The 23,958-nt window shown below is 52.5% G+C and overlaps 1 protein-coding gene across 2 annotated transcripts; it reads right to left on the bottom strand.

Moving 5' to 3' along the window:
• Nucleotides 1-27: 27 nt before the first annotated feature.
• Nucleotides 28-19,620, bottom strand: SGK2 (serum/glucocorticoid regulated kinase 2). Of its 2 annotated transcripts, XM_040608625.1 has the most exons (15): nt 19,345-19,620; nt 15,323-15,476; nt 9,729-9,798; nt 8,407-8,464; nt 7,954-8,003; nt 7,297-7,354; nt 6,621-6,704; nt 6,171-6,302; nt 5,185-5,297; nt 4,614-4,650; nt 3,991-4,077; nt 2,522-2,617; nt 2,096-2,251; nt 1,608-1,697; nt 28-1,385 (listed from the first exon to the last, which is right to left on the bottom strand). In XM_040608625.1, exons 2-15 carry the CDS (start codon nt 15,372-15,374, stop codon nt 1,230-1,232), a joined length of 1,239 nt encoding a protein of 412 aa, XP_040464559.1. In that variant the 5' UTR covers nt 15,375-15,476; nt 19,345-19,620; the 3' UTR covers nt 28-1,229. The 2 variants fall into 2 exon arrangements, with proteins under 2 accessions (XP_040464559.1, XP_040464558.1); XM_040608624.1 differs by lacking the exons at nt 9,729-9,798; nt 15,323-15,476; nt 19,345-19,620 and adding an exon at nt 9,496-9,722.
• Nucleotides 19,621-23,958: the final 4,338 nt, after the last annotated feature.

Here is a 23,958-nt window from a genome sequence, read left to right as displayed (position 1 = left end):
TAGACACAGGGCAGAGAGGGAAGCACATCGGTGTATGCACTTTAATATAAACCATAGCAGATTCAGCATGTACAAGAGAGAAGTCTGATTAAAAAAAAAAAAAAAACACAAACCAACATTGTTCCAGCACAAGCTTCCCAACAGCGTGAGCACCACAACTTCTAGAAAGCCCCTTCTTTATCCCCGTGTTGCAGTTAGCCCCCTTTCTCCTCCTCGCAGCAACAGAACAAAACAGCTTTAAAAAGACAAAAAAGGGGGCAGTGACATACAACGAATACATCAGCATTTAAATTAAGGCAGAATAAATAACTTGTACATCAGTGACACATTTTCAGGCAGGCGCTGGGGCGTGGAGCGCCGCTGCTGCTCGGGGCCGGTGCTGGTGCTGCCCTGCGCATCACCGCTGCCTGCTGCCCCGTGCTCCACATCATGCTCCTCACGTTACTGTTGGCGTGCCTCAGGCAAGTCACACACATGCTGTGAAAGGATCCCCCAGCCCAAGCAAGGTTTAGCCATAAGGTATTTTCCAACAATTCAACCTCTTCCCCACCCATTTTATCCAGGATTTTTCTCCCACACAGTGGCTCCTCCGTAACAGCTTCCTTGTTGCTTCAGCAGCATCCCAATCCTGGACCAGAGAGACGATCCGCTCACAAGCACAGCTTGGGATTTACAGCCCTGCAGCTGCCCTTGGAGCAACAACCAGATAGTTTCTCAGCCCAGGATGAGTAGCTTAAATGGCACAGTCCACTTAAAGGACAAAAGCTATTGCTCTTGGAAGTGTGAAGAGTTTCCCTCTCTAGTGGGAAGGCAAAGCAGTTGGACATAGCTGGGTAGTTAGCTCCACCAAAAAAAAAAAAGTGGCCAGTTACAGGGACATGGCTGTTAATGTGAATGATGGTACATACCTTAATCATAAATACAACCACAGAGTGAATACAATTCTGCCAAGTAACACAAGACACTCGGGGGCGCTGGGGATAGTGGTGGGGGTGGTGTGGAAATCATAATTGGTGTCCCACTTTCCCTGCCAGTGGAACAGTCCTTTAGAGGGACATCCACCAAACAGCAAGTTAAGAGCTTTGTTCCATTCCAGCCAGTTAGTATATTAGTCCCAATTTCATTAAACCGTGAGCAAAAGGACATTACCAATCCTTTCAAAAAAAAAAAAGAAAAACAAACATAAAACCGTTTAGTTAAAATCTGGCATCTGAAAGCCTTTATAAAACCTAGATGCCCTCTTCAGCTGGTGCATAAGAAAATCCTAAAAATGCATCTGAGGCACTGGAGCTGCTGGCTGCTAGGTCAGGCGTGTGGGTGATGGAGGCGGAGATCGCTTCTTGGGTGAACTCTGGATCAAAGTGTCGCAGATCAGCTGGACCAGCCTAAGCCAAAGAGCATACGCATGGTCACGTGGAGTGAGCAGACCCCAACCAACTGCTTGTGCTCAGGTATTCTAACACAGCTGCTCTTCCAACAGAGTTCTCACTGCTGCGTTTGCAGTTCCTAACCTGCACTGCAGCAATGCCCAGTGCCCACACAAGACATCTGGAGAGCATTCCTTTTGTAACGCTGTAAACCAGATACCAACAGAAATACCCACTTACCACATTGGGGTTGAATGGAGGAGTAATCCTCTTGTGGTACAAGTCATCCCAGTTTATTGGGCTGAAGAATACGTGGTTCTTTATCTCAAGCTGCATAGAAAGCAGGGGGAGAAAGAGTCAGTCTTCTGCCAACCCTCCTTTTCCAGCACCTGCCAGCTGGTTTCATACCATTAAGTGTTTGGAGCAAGACTTAGAGCTACTGCATGTTCATATAGGGGCCATGTAGCAAATCTTTAATACATGAGGGTCACAGTCCAGTAATCCCTTGAAGGGACATGAAACCATCACGCATTGCTGTCCTAACTTGTCACCACACCTTTCCCTTTGGAAATTCAGGTCAACTCTATATGCCTCTTTTAGGAGATTGGAGAGACATCAAATTGCATGCAAAGCTTTTTCACAGGGCATGCTGTTATCATGAAAGAAAGGCCCTGAACAGAAAAGTTTCCTATCCCTCCTCCCTCCTGATTGTAAGGGGGGCCACCTACAAAGTCTGTCTTGGCTCCCAGCCTCCTCTTCTGGTCCTTGTGGAGGAGTCCCTGGAGGATGTCACAAGCTGCCACAGTCTTGCTTCCTTGGATCTGGAGTGGCTTGTGCAGAATGTTGTCATACATCTGAGAGACATCCCGGCTGTAAAAAGGAGGCTATTTTGAAAGAGAGAAGAAACAGCCAAGTAAGACATGAGCTACCATAAGGAACCTCACATCACAGGTCAAAACGAGTCCTGCAGAGAGCAGATGAGGGAGACCTGCCATATTACTGTGTTCAAAAGGGCGATGGTATGACTCAACCAGGTCATCCGATTCAGGATTCAGCGGTCTGTCAGGTACCACATGAACACCCAACCAACCTCACACCACAACTTTTGAAAATTCTCCACCATGTAAAGCAAACCAGACTGCTTCCAAACTTACCAGTCCAAACAGCATTTCATAGAGGACAGCTCCTAGGCACCACCAGTCTACTGTCCTGTCATATGGCTGCTTCTTTAGCACCTCAGGAGCCAGGTACTGGGAAGAGCCAGAAGCAAATAATTGAGTCAAATTACAAAAGGGCTCTGCCCTCATAAGTATGCAAACCTGGCTGCAGTTCAAGCTGAGCAAATGCATTAGGAAGCACACAGATGCATTTTGACTGTTCTTTTATAGACTTTCCACTTGCTTCAGAGCTATGGGTTTGAAAGACACCTACTGAAACCCCCAAAATGTTTTTCTGGGCTACAGAAGTTTCTCCTCTTACAGAGGACTTGTACAAGGATTTGCCACCCACAACAACTCAACCAGCACACCTATCCTGCATTGACAAGTTACACCTCTAAAAGGCTTCTGTGGTTTTAAGAAAGCTGCAGTTTTTCATCCCACTAAGTGTTCAAAGCAGCAAAACTACCAATAACCACCACTAAGGAGCAACACACAAGAACCCAAGCAGCCTGCAGAACAAGCAGCACATCAAGCCTGGTCTCCCACAGGATTGTCTCTGTGTGCTGTCAGGCTCCCTTGTCTAGGGCAGGGGAAACAAAAAAAAAAACACAAAAAACAGACACCCACCAAAACCCACAAAACAAAGCTCAAACATTCCTGCTTGGTTCATGCTGTACTGTTGCATAAGTAGGTCCCCACTGAAAGCCGAGGGCTACCCCCAGGGAATTCCTGCACACTTCTACTGTGCTCGAATACTAAAAGGAATATACAGACCCTTCTCCAAGCTGTCCGAGGAAGGGCAGCAGAACAGCTGTATTACTAAGGCCACAGTGCTACCAAGATCCCCAGCTCAGTAAGAAGCAAGAAGAAAGCCTCCAAGGCAGCAGATTGGAGATGGGTTTTAGCAACACCCAGCTGAGGTGCATTGGAGAGAAAGCATTTCCTCCCCTCTGAGCAGTGCTCACATTCCAAAGGAGAGCCTGGTGCTCTCCTCCACACAGCGTGCTACACAGGAGCTGCAAAACAAGTACACACAGAAGAGCCCAGCAAGGTCCCATGTATGTCAGTACCAGCAGGCTCCCTGTTCTGCAGCTCCAAGGTATCAGAGCAGGTAAACAGCCTGCTCATGGGCTGCCAGGGTCAAGGTTGTCTCCATAGTCACCTGGAACAGTCCCAGCTTCACAAGACTGGCCATTTCCAAGCACAGGGATCCCTGCCCCTCATAGCACAACAAATTTAGAGTACTAATCAGTTGCTACAGGTAAAATTCTCTCTCCTAGGTAGGGTAGGCCTTATCTGAACTCCAGCTTTAGGCTGACAGCCTCAAAGAGCCCGAGACGGTCTAATTCACAAAGCCCGTATTTTGAGATGCTGAGCACCCATGTAAGTCTGAGATCCAGGGCTGCAAGTTTCTGAAGGCTTTCAGTCCCCAGGTCACAGTGAAACCCCAGCACATGCTGTACCTCTGGAGTGCCACAAAAAGTAGAAGTTGTCTCCTCTTGCTCCATTCCTTCTTTGCAGAGTCCAAAGTCTGTCAATACTATGTGTCCCTAAAGAAGAGGGAGAAATTTCAGCTTGGCCCGCTCCTAGAGGAGACAGCATTTCCCTTCACATTGCATCTCATATAGTGTTTAGTTCCCCACTGCTCATCTGTTTCCCCTCCCTCACCTTCTAGGCATCCTATAGTACAAGTACAGGAGCTATAGAGAAAGAGTCTAGATTTATTTTTTTAAATTTGTCTACAACTGCATAGCAATTAAGAGATTCAGCACTGCTGTGCTTTGCCACTGCATTGTCCCAGAGCCAGTTTATACAGCAGTCACCATCAGAGTACCAGCAGTGACTTGCTTTTAGCACCCCCCGATCCCCGACCACAAGTCAGGTCCCAGCTTTTGGGAATGAGGTGAGAGGGCTTCAAGCATGCAGTTCTGCAGAGGAACAGCTCACTCCCTCTTGCAGTACCTGCATACATACAAAATCTATGCAAGGAAATGAGCTATAGCCCAGCTTGCAGGACCATAGCCCTCTGTTTATGGTCTTGATGCTTTTAAAGGCAGAAAGAAGACAGCAGGAGTTGTGAATATACCTGGCAATCCAGGAGAATGTTCTCAGGTTTTAAGTCCCTGCAAGACAAAGAGTGCTGTTTGAGCAGGTTTGGCCAGATATTTAGAAAAGCCAGATCTGAAACACCAGCAGCTAAGAACAGGAGCTAACAAAGCTTTCCAATCCAGTTCACCAAGACTTTCCCAAAGCGCAGGTTCCCATCACTGTGGGGTATCAATATACACACATGCAAACACAGAAAGGCTGCTCATACAGATCAGATGTTAGCCTGCATTTCTACGCATAAATTGTTACTGAGAAAATTTCTTACCTATTGAGCTAGATTTATTTTTGGTATTTGCACTTAACCATTCTCTGTCCTTCCCACTACCAGGCTGGAAGTATTTACTGCCCATCAGGTCCCGTGCAGACCGTATCCCTCTTGCAGGATAAAGTGCCAGCAGCACATTGTCTTGTCTGGACTAGGATGTTCTTCAGCTACTCCAGTCCTACATTTTGCAGGGCCCTGGTGAAGCCCTTTCCCTCCCCAGCACTGCACACAGCCTGGCTGGGCAGGCTACATGCCCCTGCTCTCCCCAGCAGATGTGCCTTACCTGTAAATGATGTTTAAAGAATGCAGGTACCCAATTGCACTAGCAACTTCGGCAGCATAGAATCTGGCCCGGGGTTCACGGAAACAGCGCTCCCTTTGCAAGTGGAAGAAGAGCTACAGGCAGATGAGAAGGTTGATCATTTCTTCTCTAAAAAACTGAAGGATATCTGGAGCAAGCCTGAAGGCCAGCTACTCAAGCACAAACCAATTTGCAGCAAGTGACAATGAACAGCACCAAATAAGCCCTAACCACGTTGCCTTGAGCAATCTAAACACATTTCTAGAAGTTGCTTCATTTGTCCTCCTCTTACATCACAATCTCACTTAAGAATTCATTCCCCAGAACACTGTTATCTGCTGATCTAGTTAAAAAAAAATCCTAAAAAGAAGTTTATTAGAACTATTATAAAATTAGGATTGCTACATCCCACAAGCCGATTATAGTGGTAGTATGGCCATGACAAGTGGCATGCAGAGATCTGAACCCACTAAGATCCCCAATATAAAATCTCTTTAGGCAAGACATTCATGCTAACAGTATCTCCCAGCCAGTTTCAGAAAGCACAGAAAAAGCTGAAAAAAGTGAGCATCTACAGGACAGAAAAAGTTGTTTAGCAAACTGCAATGGCCTCGCCCAAGCACTGGACTAGGACCCAGAGCTGCCTCACTAGTGGGTTTTCCCTAAGACTCACCAACATCTGTATTTCCCATATCCTCGATAGGATTTTAAGATTCCCCTAACACGCACTTTTCTCAGCATCCTTGCCTTGGGAATCATCTGACTCTGGTCAGCCAGCAAGATCTTCATTCAATTTACAGGTGAGATAGCATGCCAGCCACTCCTGGCTGGTCTTTCCCAGCAGTCAAAACAGCATTATACTTCAACATCATTATCTTCTGACAAGAAACAATTTTTGGCAATAAAAGCAGCATGTGTGGGAAGGACCAAACAGAGGATTGAAATAAAGCCTGTAAGTGTGCACTCACCTCCCCTCCGTTTACATAGTCAAGCACAAAGTAAAGCTTCTCTGAGGTCTGAAAGGAGTAATGGAGTCCCACAAGGAAAGGGTGCTTGACATTTTTCAGGAGCACGTTGCGTTCTGCCATGATGTGGTTTTGCTATCAAAAAGCAGGCAAGGTGTTAACATTTCAGGCAAGGGTCCAGTCCAGCCTCCTGTAGGGGCTCACTGCTGTTTTCAAAATGGGTGGCAGCTGGGAGCCCAAGAGGGTTATCTCCAGCCCCTGCAAGGGAAACACTCTCCTCTCTGACCCGATTCATCTCATTTCTTCTCCATGTTCCCATGGCAAGAGAAATCCATGTTTAACGTGTGAGATGTCTACATGAATACCAGCCACAAGATACCTTGATTGTATTACCAGGATACCTTATACACGCTGACCACTATTCACAGAAGTAGCCATGGAGAGCAGACATACCTCCTTTTTCTTCAGGATAGTTTTCTTATGCAAGACTTTCACTGCATAAAAAGTCCCATCACACTTGCGTTTGGCCAGGAGAACCTGCAACAGAAGGCCCTGGTCATGGGTTTCGGTCTCACCTTCTGCTCATGGTTGGCGTTTCCTCACAGAAGCTCAACACTCTTGTGAGTGATTATACAGAGTGTACAGCTACACAGGGTCAGGTACAAAGTTTTAAAGACCGAGCTCCAGCCCTCTTACTTCCCAGAACTTTCTCATTGCTGGAAAGAAGCACACAACATCTCCACATCCATCCCTTACACACCCAATAGAAAATAGTTTTGGAGCATTTGGGGACAGTCCCATTTAAAGTGAATCCTTGCTATTTCACAAGATACAGATTTGTCTCAAGATCTTTTGCCAGCTGAACAAGCCTGAAACTTATTTTGAATCAGGTACTTCTCCTTACCATCCCCACCCTGAACATAAAACACCTTACGCTTCTGTCCTTAGAGAGACTGCAGGACAGCTCAAAGGACAGATGATGAAAACCCTGTCTCAGGCTTCATCTGGTGTCAGCCCCACTGAGGCCAAACTCCCCAGGAAAGGTGCAAGCAAAGGACGCAGCTAGACATGCTTTCTCTTTCCAAGTCGCCTCTGAAGAGCTACAGCCCACCTGTACAAGCCCACTTACTTTTCCAAAGCTTCCTTTGCCAATAACCTTCAGGAAGTCAAAGTCTGTTGGCTTGGCACTGTTGAGCAAGAATGGAACAAGTTAATGTTTCTGGGAGAAACACACACAACAGCAACGCTACCATCAAAGCTGAGTTCCTTCTTGGAAACATGAGTGTTTGTGAAAGCGATTAGAGGGCACTGGACGGGTGACCCTCACTCCCAGCCAGCTCGGGATTCGCACTGCACATGTCAGTGCGCCCAGCAGAGGAGGAGCAGTCCCTCAGCAACCCACCCGCTGAACACTGCAGCAAGTGAAAGCACCTGTCAGGACCAAGCAGCACCTTTGCAGGGAACAGTTTATCCCCATTTCCAGAGAAAGACAGTCAGGGAGCTAGCAGGGATGAGGAAGATCTTCCCCTACTACCTTTCAAGAGAGGTGTGACACAGGGCTGCAGACATGGACAGGAGAGGATTGCTACCACAACAGGGATCAGCTCTAGCTGAATGTCTTGAAAACTATGCACCAGTGATACACATTGTATTAAAGGACAAGTAATGTAATTGTTGGGACTTTCGCAGACACCACCCATGTGAGACACAGGAACCAACTGCATTCCCCTACCAGATCCCTTCAATGCGTGCTCCACACCCTACCTGGCTTTTGCAGGGAGCTTACTTTGGGTTTGCAGAAGGTCCAAGGTTGATGTTGTCAGTTGTGGCTGGAGGCTAGGGAAGATAACAATGTTAGTCACAAGGACCACGCTGCAGGTTGTGCTTTCCTTTCCTCAATACAGCATCACTTGCACAGAGCCGTTGGTAAGCACCCATGAGCAAGAGACACAATAGATGCTTTGGCAAACTTTTAACTGATGGTGGAATAGTTTGGGTTGGAAGCAACCTTAAAGATTATCTTCCCCTCCCCAGACTCTGGGAGCATTATGCCTCTTCCAAAAGGCTATGTTGGGCCTCTCTGCTCTCCTTTTTCTTCTTCCAGCATCACCCACAGGGACAAGGCAGCAGTAAGACTCCCAGCAGGCTAACACAGGATCTCCTTGCTTTTTCTCCTACAGGCACCAGCCCCTCTCCATCCCAAAGGTAAGAACTTGCTGGCTCAGAGCCATGGTCTCACCTGGGTGCTTTTGTCTGGGCTCCGGGAACGATCCATTAGAAGAGCAACTCGTTCAGCACTTGGGAAAAGAAGAGTAAGCCAGTATTGAAAACAAAATCCAAGAGAGAAACATCTTCACACCATAACTCAGCAGGGACCAGTGCAGACCGCAGTGTGTGCTCTCCTCCATCACGGCAAGCCTCAGCTGAATTCCCCAGCTACCCCCTTGGTAGCACTGCTGCTCCCAAGGGGTGGGGGTGCACATGCTCTGGGGGAGGCAGGGGACAGCAGGTGCATACTGACAGATGGAGGGGGGAAATGTTCGTGGGTGCACAGGTGATTCAAAGAAGCACAAGCAGATTAAATGGCACAGTTAGCCCTTGATTTGCAATAGCAGAAACTGGGCAGGGCACCAACATGTGAAGACCAGTACAGCCCCAGCAGCAGCACAGCATCAGGGCCAGACAAGATTGCAGCCCTCCTGGCTATGGCCAGCCCCCTCTCCAGGCAGATGCAGCCCCCACCCCATTGCATAGGGATGCTGCAGCCCAGCGAGTGTCCCCACAGGGAGCCAGGGGAGTCCAGCTGGGTCTGACCACCACGTGCCTTCCAGGCTGGCAGCAGACAGAGGCCATTCCCCCAGGCCAGGGCAGATCAGGGCAGTTGGGGCTGTTGGTGTTGCAGAGCAAAGGGGCTGGCCCGTACTCTGTGGGCAGAGGCATTAACGCACAGGGCTCTCATCCAGGCAGCACAGCTGCTGCTGGGGCTGGAGGTGCTGGACTTGAACATCAACACTTGTTGGTTCAGATCCACCCTGCCTGGGCATCACTGGGGAGGGATGGGTCCTGCCACCCCAGGGATTCCTCCCTTCGGTTTTAAAGGTTCCCCCACTCTCCTTGCAAAAGTTGGGATTAAAGATATGACAGAAGGTGGAGTGGGGGAGGCAGCTCTGTTCCCTTCTTCCCAGTCCCAGAGAGCTTCTTCCATTCCCCCCTCAGGCCCACCAAGCTCTCATACACCACAGGGAGGCTCCGAAGGCTCTCATCCCCCCAGCCACCCTCTGCTGTGCCCCTTCCAAAAAAGTTCCCACTGGCCTCCCACACATCTCACCTGCGGGTGCTCCCTCTCTCTGCCCCCACACACTGCCAGGCACAGACCCCCAGCCATCCCGGAGCCGCCCATGGCAGGAGATGCTGGGAGGCAGCGGGTGCTGGCAGCTCTCCCTGGGGACTGCCCACATCTGGCCGGTGCCAGCCAGCTCCATTCACCGCCGGGCCAGCACGGGGGTGATCAGGCTGAGCTTTTAAAGGGCTCTCATCCCACTGGGAGGTTATCATACTCACTACGAGCAGAGCCTGGAGCCGGACGCCTTGAAGGTTTGTCCTATCCTCTCACGGCCGTGCTTGATGAGTTCTGCAAGGAAAGTTGGAGCACCGAAGCCGATTAGCTGGCAGCATGATTTCAAGTGCACAGAGGCACGTTTGTTCTTCACTGACCTTGCTCTTCTCTCCACAGCTGCCCTCCTCCCACTTCCACCCACGTACCAAAATAACCAGGAAATTATAGGAACCAGGACAGCTCCCCTCCCAGCCCTGCCAGGAGCCCTCAATAGCTCACAGGATGGGGATGAGTGCCACAAAACAGACACTCTCTCCCGTGGCAGAGGGGACTCAGGCTAAAGCAACCCCATCAAGCCTCCCTGAGCCACCCCTTGGTCCCCAGGAGGGACAAGGAGTGTGCTCATAAGGACGATGTTGTACTGGAATACGTCACACACTTGGCACATCCACTGCCCCTTTCATTCAGGACTCTGAGTAATTAGGGACATGAATGAAACCTTTCAGGGCCCTGCAGGAGGTAAGCCAGCACACACACATCGCAGCAAGTAAGTGACTTGCCCAAGGACACAGCCAGTGCCAGAAGCTGGGATTCCCACCACAGAGCATCCCTCACGCTCAGCTGTGCAGGCAGTTGCCACCACCCATCATCATCACCACCTCTCCCTTCACAAAGGGGCAAAGTCCTGAGCCTGCTCCCTAGCGCACAGGCCGAGCAAAAGAAAACCCTGGGAAGGCAACGTGTATGGAGGAGTTCCTTGTTTTGCTTAGGAGTAAGTAACAAAAATATTTTAAGACTCAGTTTTACTCCCTGGCTCTGCCCTAGTTTTACTACTGGAGGGAAATAAAGAATTAAAACAGTCACAAAAACATACACTTTCCACTGCTTCCCCTAAAAAAGAAAAAGGGGGCCTTTGTAGGCACAAGCAAGTTGTCATCCTGGAATAGCTCTTCTACAAGACCAAGGAATTGGCAGCACCAACTGCCAGAGCCCAGGCAAGGAGCTTGTAGGACAACAACAAGTTTTGAGGTAAACACAAGCCCATTTAGAGAACCCTTCCTGCATGGGTCTTCGGATCTGCCAGGTGGAGGGACCTGCACGCTCCGGAGAGCCACTGAACCAGGCCCCACCAGTGATCCTGGGATCTGGGCGCGTATCTGATGAGGACCCAAAAAACAGGCTGTGGTTTCAGAGTCTCCGAACAGGTAAGAAAGGGAAAACAGAAATTTAAAGTGAAACCCACAAACCACTCAGTGAGAGAGCTTACAACATCAGGCTGGTCCGAGACCCTGACCTTGTCCGATACTTTGCTCTGCAGCAGGTACAGAGCCTGTCCCAGCAGGCACCCACCGGCAGGGACAGCACGTGGGCAGCACCCAGACGGATCAATCCCCATCCCCTCCCACTGGGCATAGTCCTTATTTCCCTGACAGCCTGGCTCTCCCTGGCTCACCGAGGTCTACTGAAGGTCATCCAACACCTGCCTTGGGGCTGCACCTGTCCCACAGGCTGCTAGACAGGCTGGCCAGGTACCACGGTCACAGCAGAGGGATGTCAGCCCTGCTGCCTTGGCACAGGCGACACTCACGGCTCAGGGCAAGGGAGGAGGTTGGCACAGGGGATGGTGAGGGCTCACAGGTATGTGTAACAGGCCCCAGGCTGCAAATGGCAGCAGCAGATAGAGGAGCCAGGGCTCCCACCCCTTACCACAGCAACCCAACCAAGCCCACACAGTTACCACCTCGCTCCTGCTCCAAACAGGTGACACAGCCTGTTCCCTACAAACCTGAACCCCCACAAGCTTGGGTTTGGCCCCACGGTCTGTCAGTGGCAGCACACACTGTTCTGATCTCAGATGCGGGGAGGGTGTATAACAGCTCGGGCACAGGTGGACATGTCACAGCTTGGGCACCTTGGAGCACACAGGCCAGCCACAGACACACCTCCACCTGGCCTGGAGGCATTTGCTGGCAGCGCAGGATGCAGGGCAAGGTCCTGACTTGCTCTGAGGGGCTTGGACAAGGCTGCTTTAGCAAGGTCTCCACAGCCTGCAGTTAGGCAGCAGCCTCTTCCAGGGCCACAGCCTGTTCATGCTTCCCCCCACCAGCCCCGTTCTGCTCCGCTGCTTCTTTGCTGGAAGTGAAGCTACGCAACAAGTCCCTGCTGACCAAGGGCAGTGCTTTCCAACAAAGCTATTACATTTAATGTATTTGCTCTGAGGCAAGAGTCTCTCTCATCGCACTGAAGTACCACACACGTTTGTAGAATACATACGTCCTCATCCTGTATCCTTTTCTATTCAGGCTCAGAGCCACCTTCCCCAGCCTCAGTCCACCTTCAAAGCCAGGTTAGTTTTTGGTTTAAATCTCCTGATCAGTCAAACTGGCTTTTCCTTATCACTAACAAACCCTACTCCCCCTAAAGCACAAAGATTTCCGAGTGCACACATGCTGAACAACAGAATCAGAAATAGGTCACGAAAATACGCTGGAATCCTTGGTTATACATGCCCGGCTGCATCCCTCCTTGTGCCTGCTGGGACAGCAGGAACGCTCTAGGCTTGGCCAGGGCCACAGAGAGCATCAGCAAGCAAGTCTAGGAGTTTCCTGATACGATGTGACTATCACACACTCAGAACACAACACACTGCACCGTATCACCACCACCACTGCCCCCCTCCCCAAAGACCATTTCACCCCCAACACCCAGGCCAGAGGCATCCCTCAGGCAGCACGCACCCACTTGGCCAACACAAAGCTACTACTTACAAGTTGGAGCAGTTCATACAGCTAAATCTCCCCCCACCAAACATCCCTCGGTAACATACATTTTCTTCCCAGCACAGCACAAGCAGCTCCTTCTTCCTTCAACAGTTCTGCCAGCGGTGACCCACATTCCCATGCTAGCCCAGCGTTATTTGCTACAAACACATTACTAATGCAACGCGTACCTTGCACGGAAAGGCAACCTCATAGACTCGTCATCTGCAAGCTGCCTCCCACCCTCTTCCCTGATGTCACTGCTCTCAGCATCATTCCCTACCTAACCTAGATTGCAAACCCCTCCGAGCAAGTGCCTCATCCTCTCCTGCTCTAGGAAGGGCTAGTTGCCAGCATGCGGAGGCAAGGAGGCCTGGCAGGCTGTCACTGGGATAGCAGGTGATGTTTTGGAAGCAGCACAGGGTTTGGAGGGGCAAGGTTGAGAGAGGGGCACCTAAGGCAGCCCACAGCTTTTGTCCCTCACGGGGCTGCACAGGGTGTAAGGGGGAGATGCCGCAGTTTCAGCTCAGAGAAGGAGCATAGGGAGGGGCAGGAAGGAGTATTCCTGCAAACACATGCTTTTCCTCAATAAAGGAGGAAAAAAAATCCAATAAAAACCCACGAAACTCAAGCTTTCCTCTACTACAGATGTGAGAGAGAGCTCCAGGCCAGCACTGAACTCCACTTTCATTCCCATTGAGACATTATAGCATGCAGCTAATCCAGGAAGAGGTTCGGAACGACTTTAAACGACTTCTTCACTTGGGGAAGCTTTCTTAGCTACCCTCTGCAGAGCTTCTGCCTTGCCCAATTTTCTTTTGCAGACCCTTTTCCCTACACCCCAGAGAGACTGCATAGCAAAGCAGGAGCCCCAGCCAAGCAGCCCTGGCTCTGAGCAAGCTGGAACCCACAGACAAACAACCCTTTGGATTTTAGGGGAAAAACTACATGCAAGGCTGAGAGAAAACAGCAGGTGGCTAAAAGCTTGCAGCATTTTTTGCAAAAAATAACCCCATGAAAATAGAGAACAAAGCATTAAACACACCTGGGAGCACCTCTACGAGCAGAGGCTGCGTCCTGATGCATGGGAAGCAGCCCACAGCCAGTGAGCACAGAGACCCCTCGGTCCCCATCCCCACACCAGCCCCCTCTGCCTCTGGCTGTCCTGGCAGAGCAGAACCCCAAGGCGCTTTCCTAAATCTCAGAGGGGAATAGCTTTGCTTCCTGCAGCACTTCATTTAGCCTGTGAACACAGACACCCCCACCCTCCCAAGGTAACCATCCCACTGCTGGCTCACTTGCAGCCCTTTAAAGAGAGCAGGAAAAGCTGATCAGCTGCAAAAAATGAAGAGACACCTGCTAGATATACCCAAGGAGTGAGAATTTAGGTGGGGGTGGTAGTTTTGGATGAGGAGGGAGTGGTCTGGGTGGTGGGTTGGAGCAAGTTATGCCCTGGCAGGCATCTCAGGTGTCCAGAACAACTTTTTACACATTAGTAAGCTGAAAATTTGTCTCCTGTCCTGTGGTGGGGAGGAAGGGCATGGCTGTCATTTGGTTCAGGTCAAACCCAGAAGAAGTTGCTCCTTCCCATGTCCTCCACTAACCCAGGAAGACTGCAGCCCAGGGTAGCCAGACTGGTGCTTTGCAGCAGTATTAAATGCAAACATAAACATACATGGACAGGAAAACCTGGCATTGCAAGCATGCAATGATTTGAGAGAACAGAAGCTAAGCTCTGAGAAAGGGGAAACATTGGAGAAGGGCTCTCTCTTCACTGAAAATAAAGCAATCGCTTTTTGCTTCCACTATAATTTCCTATAAAATCTCCCTGTGTGCAGCTGCAACAGGAGAAAAGCCATCTTATGGTGCAAGCTAAGGAGTAAGTGCAAGGCAGTAAAGGCAGAGGTCTGGGCAGCCTTCCCCAGGGGGAGCAGAGGGGCTGATCGCTGTGGGACAGGTCCCTAACCCCAGACTGCAGCCACCCGGAGAAATGATCTGAAACACCTGATGTGCTCATTGCCATGTGTGATGAGAGGGGAAGCAGCATGTTGCTTGAAGTACTGTTCTGTCTCAGGTCAAAGCCTGAATTTTTTTGCTCAGCCAAAATCCTCAAGCTATTGGCATCATCAGCTTTTAAAAATATCTCCTATTATGTTTTGATTTTCTCTGGTTTTGCCTCTACTTGCATTGTAATGGTCAAGTTTCAAAATACTTTCAGCAGCTAATATACATTTTCAATTCAATATCTCCTGCTTTTGTTCCTTTCAATAAAACACTTGGTATTATCAACAAAATCTGCTTGATTTTATTTTCCATATAAAGGCATCTTTAATTAAAAACCCATTTTCTATCCAAAGGAGAGGAAGCAGAAGGATCCTGGAGGGAAAAGTTTTTACCAGCTAGAATGCATAAAATATCTAATCTGGAGTGCAGCCAGGAACAACAATAGATACCGATGGACAAAGCGATGGTTGGGTCGGTTTTGCCCATCATGCCCCCTCCATCTGTAAGGGCTGCTGATGCTCCAGGGCTGTGCACGTGCCAGGTGTAACTCAGGGCCAGGCGTGCAGCGTGAAGCTGCCGTCACCCCTGCACACAGCCACCTCCTGGGTCCCCTGTGGGTCCCACGGGAGCCGGGCTCTGTGCAGCCCTTGCTGGGAAGGGCGAGCCCCAGCTGTGGCATGAGCCAGGCTGGACCCCACCTGGAAGGTGTGCAGTGGGGCTCTGCCCTCTGCCAGCTGCCCAGCCGGTGGGAGACCTCCCTCTGTGGGGAAGCTTCCTCCGTGCCCTCGCCATCCCCAAGGGGTTAATGACACAGTGCCAGTCGGTGGGAGCATTACCCTTCGTCTTCCCAAGGGCGGTAGAGGAGGGCTCCATCCAGGCCATGTACATAAGAGCCAGACGAAGTAGTCCCTTCTCCTTACGGCTGGAGCGAGAGCTCAGCGATGGGCAGCAGGCATCCTCGGGAAGCAGAGCGTGCAGATGTTTCTCCAGCTGCAAAGGTGAAGGGCACAGGAATCAGGCTAGAAACAAGCCCTCAGGTGCAGCGCTGGCTCTGGGATGTGGGGCTGGCTCCCTTTGTGGCACCTACCCAGTGCTCGGTCTGGCGGGGATCATTAGGGTGCTCTGCCACCATGCTAGTGTCCCTGGCTTTGCTTTGGGACATGCCTCTAAAGAGGTTTGGGACTGGCAGGTGGGGGGGCACTGGAAGAGAGCTGGGTGGCACTGGGTGGCTGTTTGACTTCTGTACAGCAGAAGAAATTTACCCTACAACTGTAAAATTCACAGATTTCTGCTCTCGGGAAAGGATTTGGGTTTTGATGCTTTTGAGCATCTGAGACCCTATTCGTTGTCCCTGTACCCAGGGTGACTGCCCTGGCACTAGTGGCTCCCTGGCACAGGAGGAGACATTCCCTGGAAGCACAGGGACACATGGACCCCCAGTAAGTCCCCAGCATAGTGCAGATCCTCACTTGGGGGTTCAACAGCAGATGCCACCGGGTGCCTGGGGCAGCTGCCGAGGGCTTTGCCCTGGCGACCCCCATGCATCTCCCTGGAGAGGTGTCCTGGGCCAGCGGTTGTCCCCGTGATGGAGGACATGAGTGGGACAGGTAGATGTGAGCAGGGTCAGGCTGCAGCGTGCTGCCCACCCAGGCTGCCCTCCCCTTGTGCCAGGCGTGAGGGTTTCCCCTTGCCCTACCCCTGTGCACCCACAGTCATGGCCAGCAGCAGCTCCTGCCCCTTGCCCAGCACTGCCCCTGCCCCACAACAGGACACGTTAGTGCCATGTTGGAGGGGCTGCTGGATGTGGGAGCCCTTGCAGGGCACGTACATTAGATAGGCACACATCCCTGTGGCCACTGCAGGTGTGGCCATGCACCTCTTACACCCTTGGCCCATTCCCCTGCCCAGACCCGCACACTCCTAAACACAATTTAACAATTTTAGTGAGGCTGGAGTCCTGCTGGTGTCAGGGTTGTGTTTTGCCAGCGTTGCTGGTCTTCCGTGCTGGGGCAGTGTTTCCCTGCCCTCCAGAGAGCACTTCTGTGCCAGGCAAACCTCTGGCTGGGCCTGGGGGCAGAGGTGATGGGCAGCTGTTGGGCAATTTAACCCCTTCTGTGCACATCTCCTGACTGGGATGGACTTGGTCAGCTCATGGTGGGAGCAAGCCCTGGCCAGAAAAGGTGATTTTTTTCAGCTGCACTTGCACAGCTCAGAGCCTCCAGACATTGGCAGTGCTTGGAAGCATTTTCCTTTCCCTCCCGGGGGAGGAAAGCTGCCTTCACTCGCACAAGCCCTGTAGGGGGTCGAGGGCTGTGTGGTCCAGCTGAGCCTGGTCCCTGCCAGCAGGGCCAGCCCTGGCCAGTGCCACTCACCCCGGGAAAGCCACATTTGCACAGGTCCAGCCCGTTGTCTCTACATGCAGAGAGTACCCCTGTCTCTCCCTATTAAAATGTTTTATATGCAATGCATATATGCTATTTTATAGGGAAAGGTGTACTATTTTAATCTCCCTATCTGGCAATATCTGTAACCGTAATCATAAAAGTATTGCTGCAGTGGAAACACACAGTCCTGAGCAATTGTAATTGCAGGGAAGGGTCCAGATAAGATTAAAACAAATATTTCTCTAGAGAGCACAAAGCAAGTTTCCATCAACCTGCAGTGAAAGGTGACCTAAAATGTTTGACTATGCAGTTATCTCTGCTGGGTAAGGAATAGGATAGGATAGGATAGGATATGATAGGACAGGATAGGATAGGACAGGATAGGATAGGATAGGATAGGATAGGATAGGATAGGATAGGATAGGATAGGATAGGATAGGATAGGACAGGATAGGATAGGATAGGATAGGATAGGACAGGATAGGATAGGACAGGATAGGATAGGATAGGATAGGATAGGATAGGATAGGATAGGATAGGATAGGATAGGATAAGATAGGATAGGATAGGATAGGATAGGATAAAAGCCTATTTCTTCATCTTAAGAGGATTCATAAAAGACTAAATAGACCACTGGTGACCACTGGGTTTGTTTAAATTGTTTTTTTTCTCTCTACATTTTTCTTTTAGCTTTAAAAAGCCAGGGCTCTGCCTCAGGCATTGCCTTTGATTTTGCCAAGGAGTCCCACATGGGTGCTGGGAAGTTTTGGTCAAAAGAGCCAAGAGGAGGCCACTTGGGAGCAAGTTTTTATTCCAAAGCACAGCTAAAGTGGGTTTGAGCAAATCTCGAGCATTCTGTGCCTCCATTTCTACAAATACGAACGTGACAGAATGCTACTGGTCTCTTGTAAAGCCTCTATATCTGCAGAGGAATAAATGACTGGTCTTCCTATTGCCATTAAATTAGTTGGCTGGGACTTTTTTGCTTCCAAGTGCTTTTTAAGTGTAGGCACAGTCTCTGAATAAACAGCACAAAGCTGGAAGCAGTCTGACTCTAAGCAACCCTTCCTCTCCTGGCTGGCCAGCCTTGTCCTTGGGGAAGGTGCAATTTTCCTGCTTCCTCTCCTCCCCAGCAGGACTTCAGGATACATTACAGCCTATGTTTTAGAGCCTTTCTTAAAACAAACCAGCTGGTTTTGGGGATGAGCACCTCTTTTCTCCTGCAGTGCAAGTCAGTCTGACATAGGGTGCACACTCAGGGCCACCACCCACGGCTCAAGCCCCAAGTGTGACCAGCCTGGCAGGGACAAGGGCAGAGAGGCCGTTTCCCAGCCGGATTGAGCAGGGCTTAACAGCTTGGAGACGGCTTGGAGAGCTGCACTGCCCGAAACCAGGCCCCTCACTGCTGGCACAGTGCTGGGTTCGTTAGGAAAGCTTGTGGGCAAACCATCCCTGGGAATGTCTCCCCTCTGCCCTGCTCCACCCCCATCCCATCCCCGAGAGCCGCCGACTCCAGCTGCACCGTATGGGATGTATGTTTTTACCCCTTTTTATCTACATGCATGGGAAGCAACTGGGGCTGGCGCAGCTGGGGATAGTCTCTCCAGCACAGCTATATGTACTGGATGCAGTGGGCAGCCCAGTCCAAATTGGGCCAAGCACTGCTCCAGGCATTGTCAGGACCAGTGAGCCCCTGTGCAAGAGCAGCAGCTCTGCACTGAAATCTGCTGAGCCCGTCTCTGCTCCCCTGCTCTGGCACTGAGCAGGAACAACCCTCCCTGTCCTGCCAGCGAGGAGGTCAGGGATGCCCCGTTAGAGGGATGCCAGCACCCCTGAGCTTTGCCAGGCCAGCCTGGCTGCAGAGACACAGCCCAGAAGACCACAGCCAAAATGACCTGAAATTTCTGGTGCAAACCTCACCCTTCTGGTGCTGGCTGTAAAAGCCCAGTGCAGTCCAAGCCTCCTTTCCCTGTGCAGGTAGCTCAGGGACATGGACACACACAGGGCTGGTCACCAGTTGCCTCTGCTGATCTGCCAGCTCCTGAAATTACCCAAGGTCAGAAACACTTGTGGCTGCTCCTAATGGGACCTAACCCAGGGAGGTGAGGGGCTGCGGACACAGCAGGGTGATGGAAGTTCCTTGTGATGGAAGTTTCCTGGGGAAGGCACAGTTAATGCAAGAAACCTCTCCACCTAGTACAGCATTTCCAGAGGGAGCAAGGAACTGTTCGTCTCCTCTCTGGATTCCTCCACAGGTGGGAAACAAACCCACTGCTGGAACTCAAATCCCCTCCACTTCTATCTACTGACCCTGAGCCAGATGCCTGGGGAGCAGCTCTCCTACGGGCCAGCCGGGTCCCTGGCAGCAAGGGACGAGTCCTTCACAAAATCCCCTGCTTTTCCCAAAGGGGTTCAGGACCTCATTAAGAGAAGGGAAAGTTGTGATCATCCCAGAGAAAGCAAATCGGCATTACCTGCACAGCGCGAGGCGTGGGGAGCTGGGCTCCTGGGCTCCGGCAGCAGAGCCGGCGGGCACTGCCCCACTCCAGCTGCGGGAAGCAGCATGTACCACTGTCCCTCCAGTTGTTTTTATTTTGACGATTCAGTCTGAAGGTCGAAGGAAAAGTCCGAAGGAGGAGCTTGTGGCAGGAAGTAAATGATTACCCTGCCAGCGCTCCCGAGGGGACCAAGGCACAGGGAGCTGGGGTGGGAGAGGAAAATCCCTCCTTGGGGGGATTAGAGGGCAGCTCACCGGCAGGGAAGTGCAAAGGGTCAGAACAAAGTGCTCTGTTCGCTGGAGGCTGTGCCAGGTCACATGCTGGGTCCTAGCAGAGGTAGTGAGGCATGGGTCACCTCCCAAACGCCAGCAAGACCTCCTGGATGTGGACACAACCCATTGCCCATCCACCAGCAATCCGCGGAGCTTGCCAGCAAGGAAGGAGCTGGGCGATGTGGAGCCTTGTCCCCTGGCAGCACTGTGTCCGGGGCAACAGATCCAGGGACTTTTACATGTTTGAACTGTGCAGGCGTGACAGTCCTACAACCCCACTTCTGCCTCCTGTGTGACCCTCCTCTGGCTCCATCCTGGGCCACATGTACGTACAACAAGCACCTGAGCAGCCGTCAAGGACTGAACCCCATGGGCACATCAAAACTGAGGCCAGAGCAGCCCTCTGGGAGCCAAAATCGACTGCCCTCCATTCATGCCATCCCCTATTTGCTCCCTGTTCCTCTCCCTAGGTGCCCAGCACCACTGATCACCACATCCCTGTGTGGGTGCCCAGATAAGGCTTTGATGGGTGTGTGAGTCACTGGTGGACCCTCAAGCTCCTCACCTGAAATACAAACTTCATGCATGGGAGGTATTTTCTGATTGTGCAGGAAGATTCCTCTTACCCTCAGAAGCCCTTTTGCACCTGCCCCTCTCGTGGGAGTTGACCATGATGTAGTTGGGTGATAGATCCCACAGCTCTGAGAAAACCTGAATGGCAGCACCATTCCTTGAGTGTTTGTCAAGCTACTGACCTCTTGCCATTGGCACATGCCTGTCCCAGCTAGGCCTGTGAATCCCAAAGCAGAGAGGAGAAAGAAAAAGGATCACTGCACAGGGAGGCCATTAAGAAAGCAAAAGGGTGAGCTGAGGCAGGATTTGAATACACAGATGGGTACAAAGATGTATAAAATCATATGATGGAGAACACTGGTGCCCCCATCAAAATAAGCATTTTCTGAAACAGTCTGGAATATGTGGTTTGGAGCATCCGAGGTTCGTGAGGCCACGACAGCCAGCTGCCACTGCAGCCAAGGTCTCCAGCTCCGTGTGTGTGGGGAGATGGCAGAGCCATACCTGCCCCGCAGTGAGCTCCAGCACCAGTGGCAGCGCGCAGAGAGGAGCAGGCTCAGCCCTCACCTTGCTCCAGCTCCCACCCACGGTCCCACCAGGTGGCATGGCCGTGCAGATGTGTGAGGGTAACAGAGGTTTGATATCACGCTCATGTCTCAGGGAACAAATGCAAATAGAGGTCCCTATTGTACTTCAGGAACCATAAAGACACAGAGGGAGAAATAAATAGATTCCCTGCTAGCGCAGAGAGGGCCTTTGTTTGTCTCATTTTCAGAATCAGAAGGTTTAGAGGATTGCTGCAGCACATGACCAGAAGCTACGAAGCTGCAGACAAAAGGCATTTGGAACAGAGATCAGACTTTGCCATCATGCTGGCTTTTCAGATTCCTGCTTTGTCCAAGTTAAACCTGCTGCTATTTTGGGGTTTCTTTTGCTCACTCCACTGCATCCCCTACGTTAAAGGCTGCACATCTCCCACAACACTGGGTTCACATACGCTTTCACTCACATCAGCACAGCATCAGAATGTCTGCTGCGGCAGGTTGGAGGGGGCTGCCTGTATTTCAAGCCCAAGTCACGAGGGTTGCACCCACAGCCGCACTCATTGCAGCCATGGACAAGTTTAGAGGACAAAGCCTCAGCTTATCGCTCTGGCCTGCTGAGCAGGCTCATTTCGCAAGCTCGTCGCACGTCAGCCATGAGCGTGCATCGGCACCCAGCAGAAACACGGAGGAAAGTGCTTGAGCAGAACTGACAGCGAGACAAAGCCTGCCGGGGCTCTCTGGATAATTGCTGGCTTTACCGCAGCTGAAAACTACAGTGAGCCAGACGCTGAGATGCCCTGTCATCCCTGGGACCCACGCAGCCTCTGCCAGGCATCACGCGGGAGGCAGAAATGCCTCGCAGAGTCCCTCCAGCCAGGCGGTATCTGCTCCCTGGGGCGCAGGGGCCTGGGGGGGCTGTGCCTGGGCAGGACCTAGGGGGTTGAGCTGCCCTTGCAAGGGCTGGGGGACTTTCTGCTCGTGCTCCCCTGTTCTGCTCCCTGAGGGATAGGAGCAAGGAGCCCTCAGCTGCCCTGAATTTCCCCACCGTCACAAAAAAGGCACAACTCATCTTACAACCCCAAATACACTCCAAGACGGAGCCATTTCTGTTTCCAAGGGGGGGAAAAGCACTGAATTAGATTGAAAACCTCTATAAAGTTAAAGCTTCATAGAATGGTTTCCATCCTCATGTACCCTGAAGCGGAGAACCTTTGATCTCTGAAAAACACAAAGACACAGGACAGGTTAGTGTGTGAGCGCCCAGCAGCCCCACACGGGCCACTGCCCGCAAGGAGAGGCGAGTAAGCTGTGCAGCCGCTGCAGCATGGCAGCTGTCCTGGCTGCATCCCTCCGCTCCCTGCGGTCCCAGGGGAACACGGGGAGACAAGCACCCCAAAACCACCACGCACACAGCCGATGCCAACGACAGATGTGCAGAGGAGCATGATAACCTGCCAGAGCTCCTCAGCTCTCCACATCCAAGATCCGAGGGGTTAGCTCAGCCCTGCTGCTGATGGTTCCGACCAGAAGATGGGCTGGTTCTCCCATGCCCGACCCCTGTCAGCACCCCAGGGAGAAACCGCAGTTGGAGCGGAGCGTTCCCGGCAGGAGCCGCACCAGCCGGCGCCTGTGAAGGGGGAGCAGCTCGCCCAGACCCTCCGGCCGGGCTCGGTGCCCGCACCCCGCCGGGCCGCGCCGTCGGGCGAGGGCGCTGCGCCGCCGGGCTGCGGGCGGGGGGAGCCCCGGGGCGGGCTGGGGGAGCCCCCCGGGGCGGGCAGGGGGAGCCCTGGGCTGTGAGCAGGGGGGAGAGCCGGGGCGAGCAGGGGGGAGCCCCGGGAGTGGGGCAGGGGGAGACCGGGGAGACCTCCGGGGGCGGGCAGAGGGAGCCCCGGGGGTGGGCAGGGGGAGACCCCCGGGGGCGGGCAGGGGGAGCCCCGGGGAGGGCAAGGGGTGCCCCGGGCTCTGAGCAGGGGGGAGCCCCGGGGGCAAGCAGGGGGAGCCCCCCGCGGCGGGCAGTGGAACCTCTGGGGAGGGCAGGGGGAGCCCCGGGGGCGGGCAGGGGGAGACCCCCGGGGAGGGCAAGGGAAGCCCCGGGGACAGGTAATCACGGATCAGCTGCGTCGGGATGGGGCGGAGGGTGAGGAGCGGATGAGAAAGATAAGGATGGGGATGAGGTTGAGAATGGTGATGGGACACAGCTGGACACCCCCAGGAAAGGGGGCCAGCAAGGAGGGAAACGTGGCTACTCCGGGGGCCAGGCGCCCCACCGCGAGGCCCCCACACACCCCCACGGTGCCACACATCCCTGTCCCCACGCGGAATAACCCCCCCAGCTGCCCTGCGCTTGCCTTTCGGACGCTGCCCGCGAAACGGCCCGAAACGCTGGTTTTCCCGGGAAGGAACATCACCCCGTCCTGCCCGCAGCCCCGTTCCCCGGCTTGTGCCACCGCCGGCACCCCGGTACCGCATTGCGGAGCTGCCCGCTGCCGTCGGGGGCAGCTCGGACCGGGCGGGGGGGACCCCAGCCGCTACCCGAGGCTTGACACCATTTGGGGGGTAAACGGAGCCCCACGGGGACCCCCCTCTGCTGTGCCCAGGCTGCGGGGATGCTGCCGGTGGGTCCCGTCCATCCTCATCCCCACTGTGCGGCGGCAACGGGCGGACAACGAATTAGCTGTTGCGGCTTTTAAATCGCTGTAAATCGAGGTGTTTTCGGGAATGGGTGCGGAGCGGGGGGCTGACCCCCGCTCCGCACCCGTGGGCAGGGCAGAGTGAGTTTGGTTCAATCAGGGGGTACCCCCAGCCCATTATTTCGTTTATTTCCCTCCTCCACTGCATTTGCTTGTTTGTGAGGCTGGGGTTTTTTTTCCCCCTCCTTCACAAGAGCAAAAATCTCGGGGTACATCTGCAAATTCCATCCAACCCCAGAGTCTGAGCACTACGGGGTAAAGCAAAACTGAGGGGGGTGTGTGTGTGAAAGCAGCCCCTTTCCCCAGCTGTAGGATGGCCCCTTCTTGAAATACGTGTCCTACTTCTTGAAAACAGTTTAATCCCACCGTCGGTGACAACCCAGCGCTGCCTCTCCGTTACCACCGAGGATGTGCGGTACCCCCTGACACAAGTGGGCACAGGCAGGATGAACCCTCTGCCCCTGCCCTGCTCCTCCAAGCCCCCCCCACAAACCAGGCCAGCCTCATCGA

Source organism: Falco naumanni, chromosome 10 (assembly GCF_017639655.2).
Source record: "Falco naumanni isolate bFalNau1 chromosome 10, bFalNau1.pat, whole genome shotgun sequence".
NCBI classification, from domain to species: domain Eukaryota; kingdom Metazoa; phylum Chordata; class Aves; order Falconiformes; family Falconidae; genus Falco; species Falco naumanni.
Note: the sequence above shows the minus strand (reverse complement) of the source record. Positions and strands in the feature narration are given on the sequence as shown.

Excerpts from the sequence above, each read along its gene's own strand:
- SGK2 (XM_040608624.1), bottom strand. The coding sequence starts at position 9,722 with ATGATAACCTCCCAGTGGGATGAGAGCCCTTTAAAAGCTCAGCCTGAT. Across the intron at positions 5,298-6,170 it reads ACTATGTAAACGGAGGGGAG|CTCTTCTTCCACTTGCAAAG; the intron begins GTGAGTGCACAC and ends ATCTGCCTGTAG. Across the intron at positions 1,698-2,095 it reads TGGGAGCCAAGACAGACTTT|CTTGAGATAAAGAACCACGT; the intron begins GTAGGTGGCCCC and ends CTTTCTATGCAG.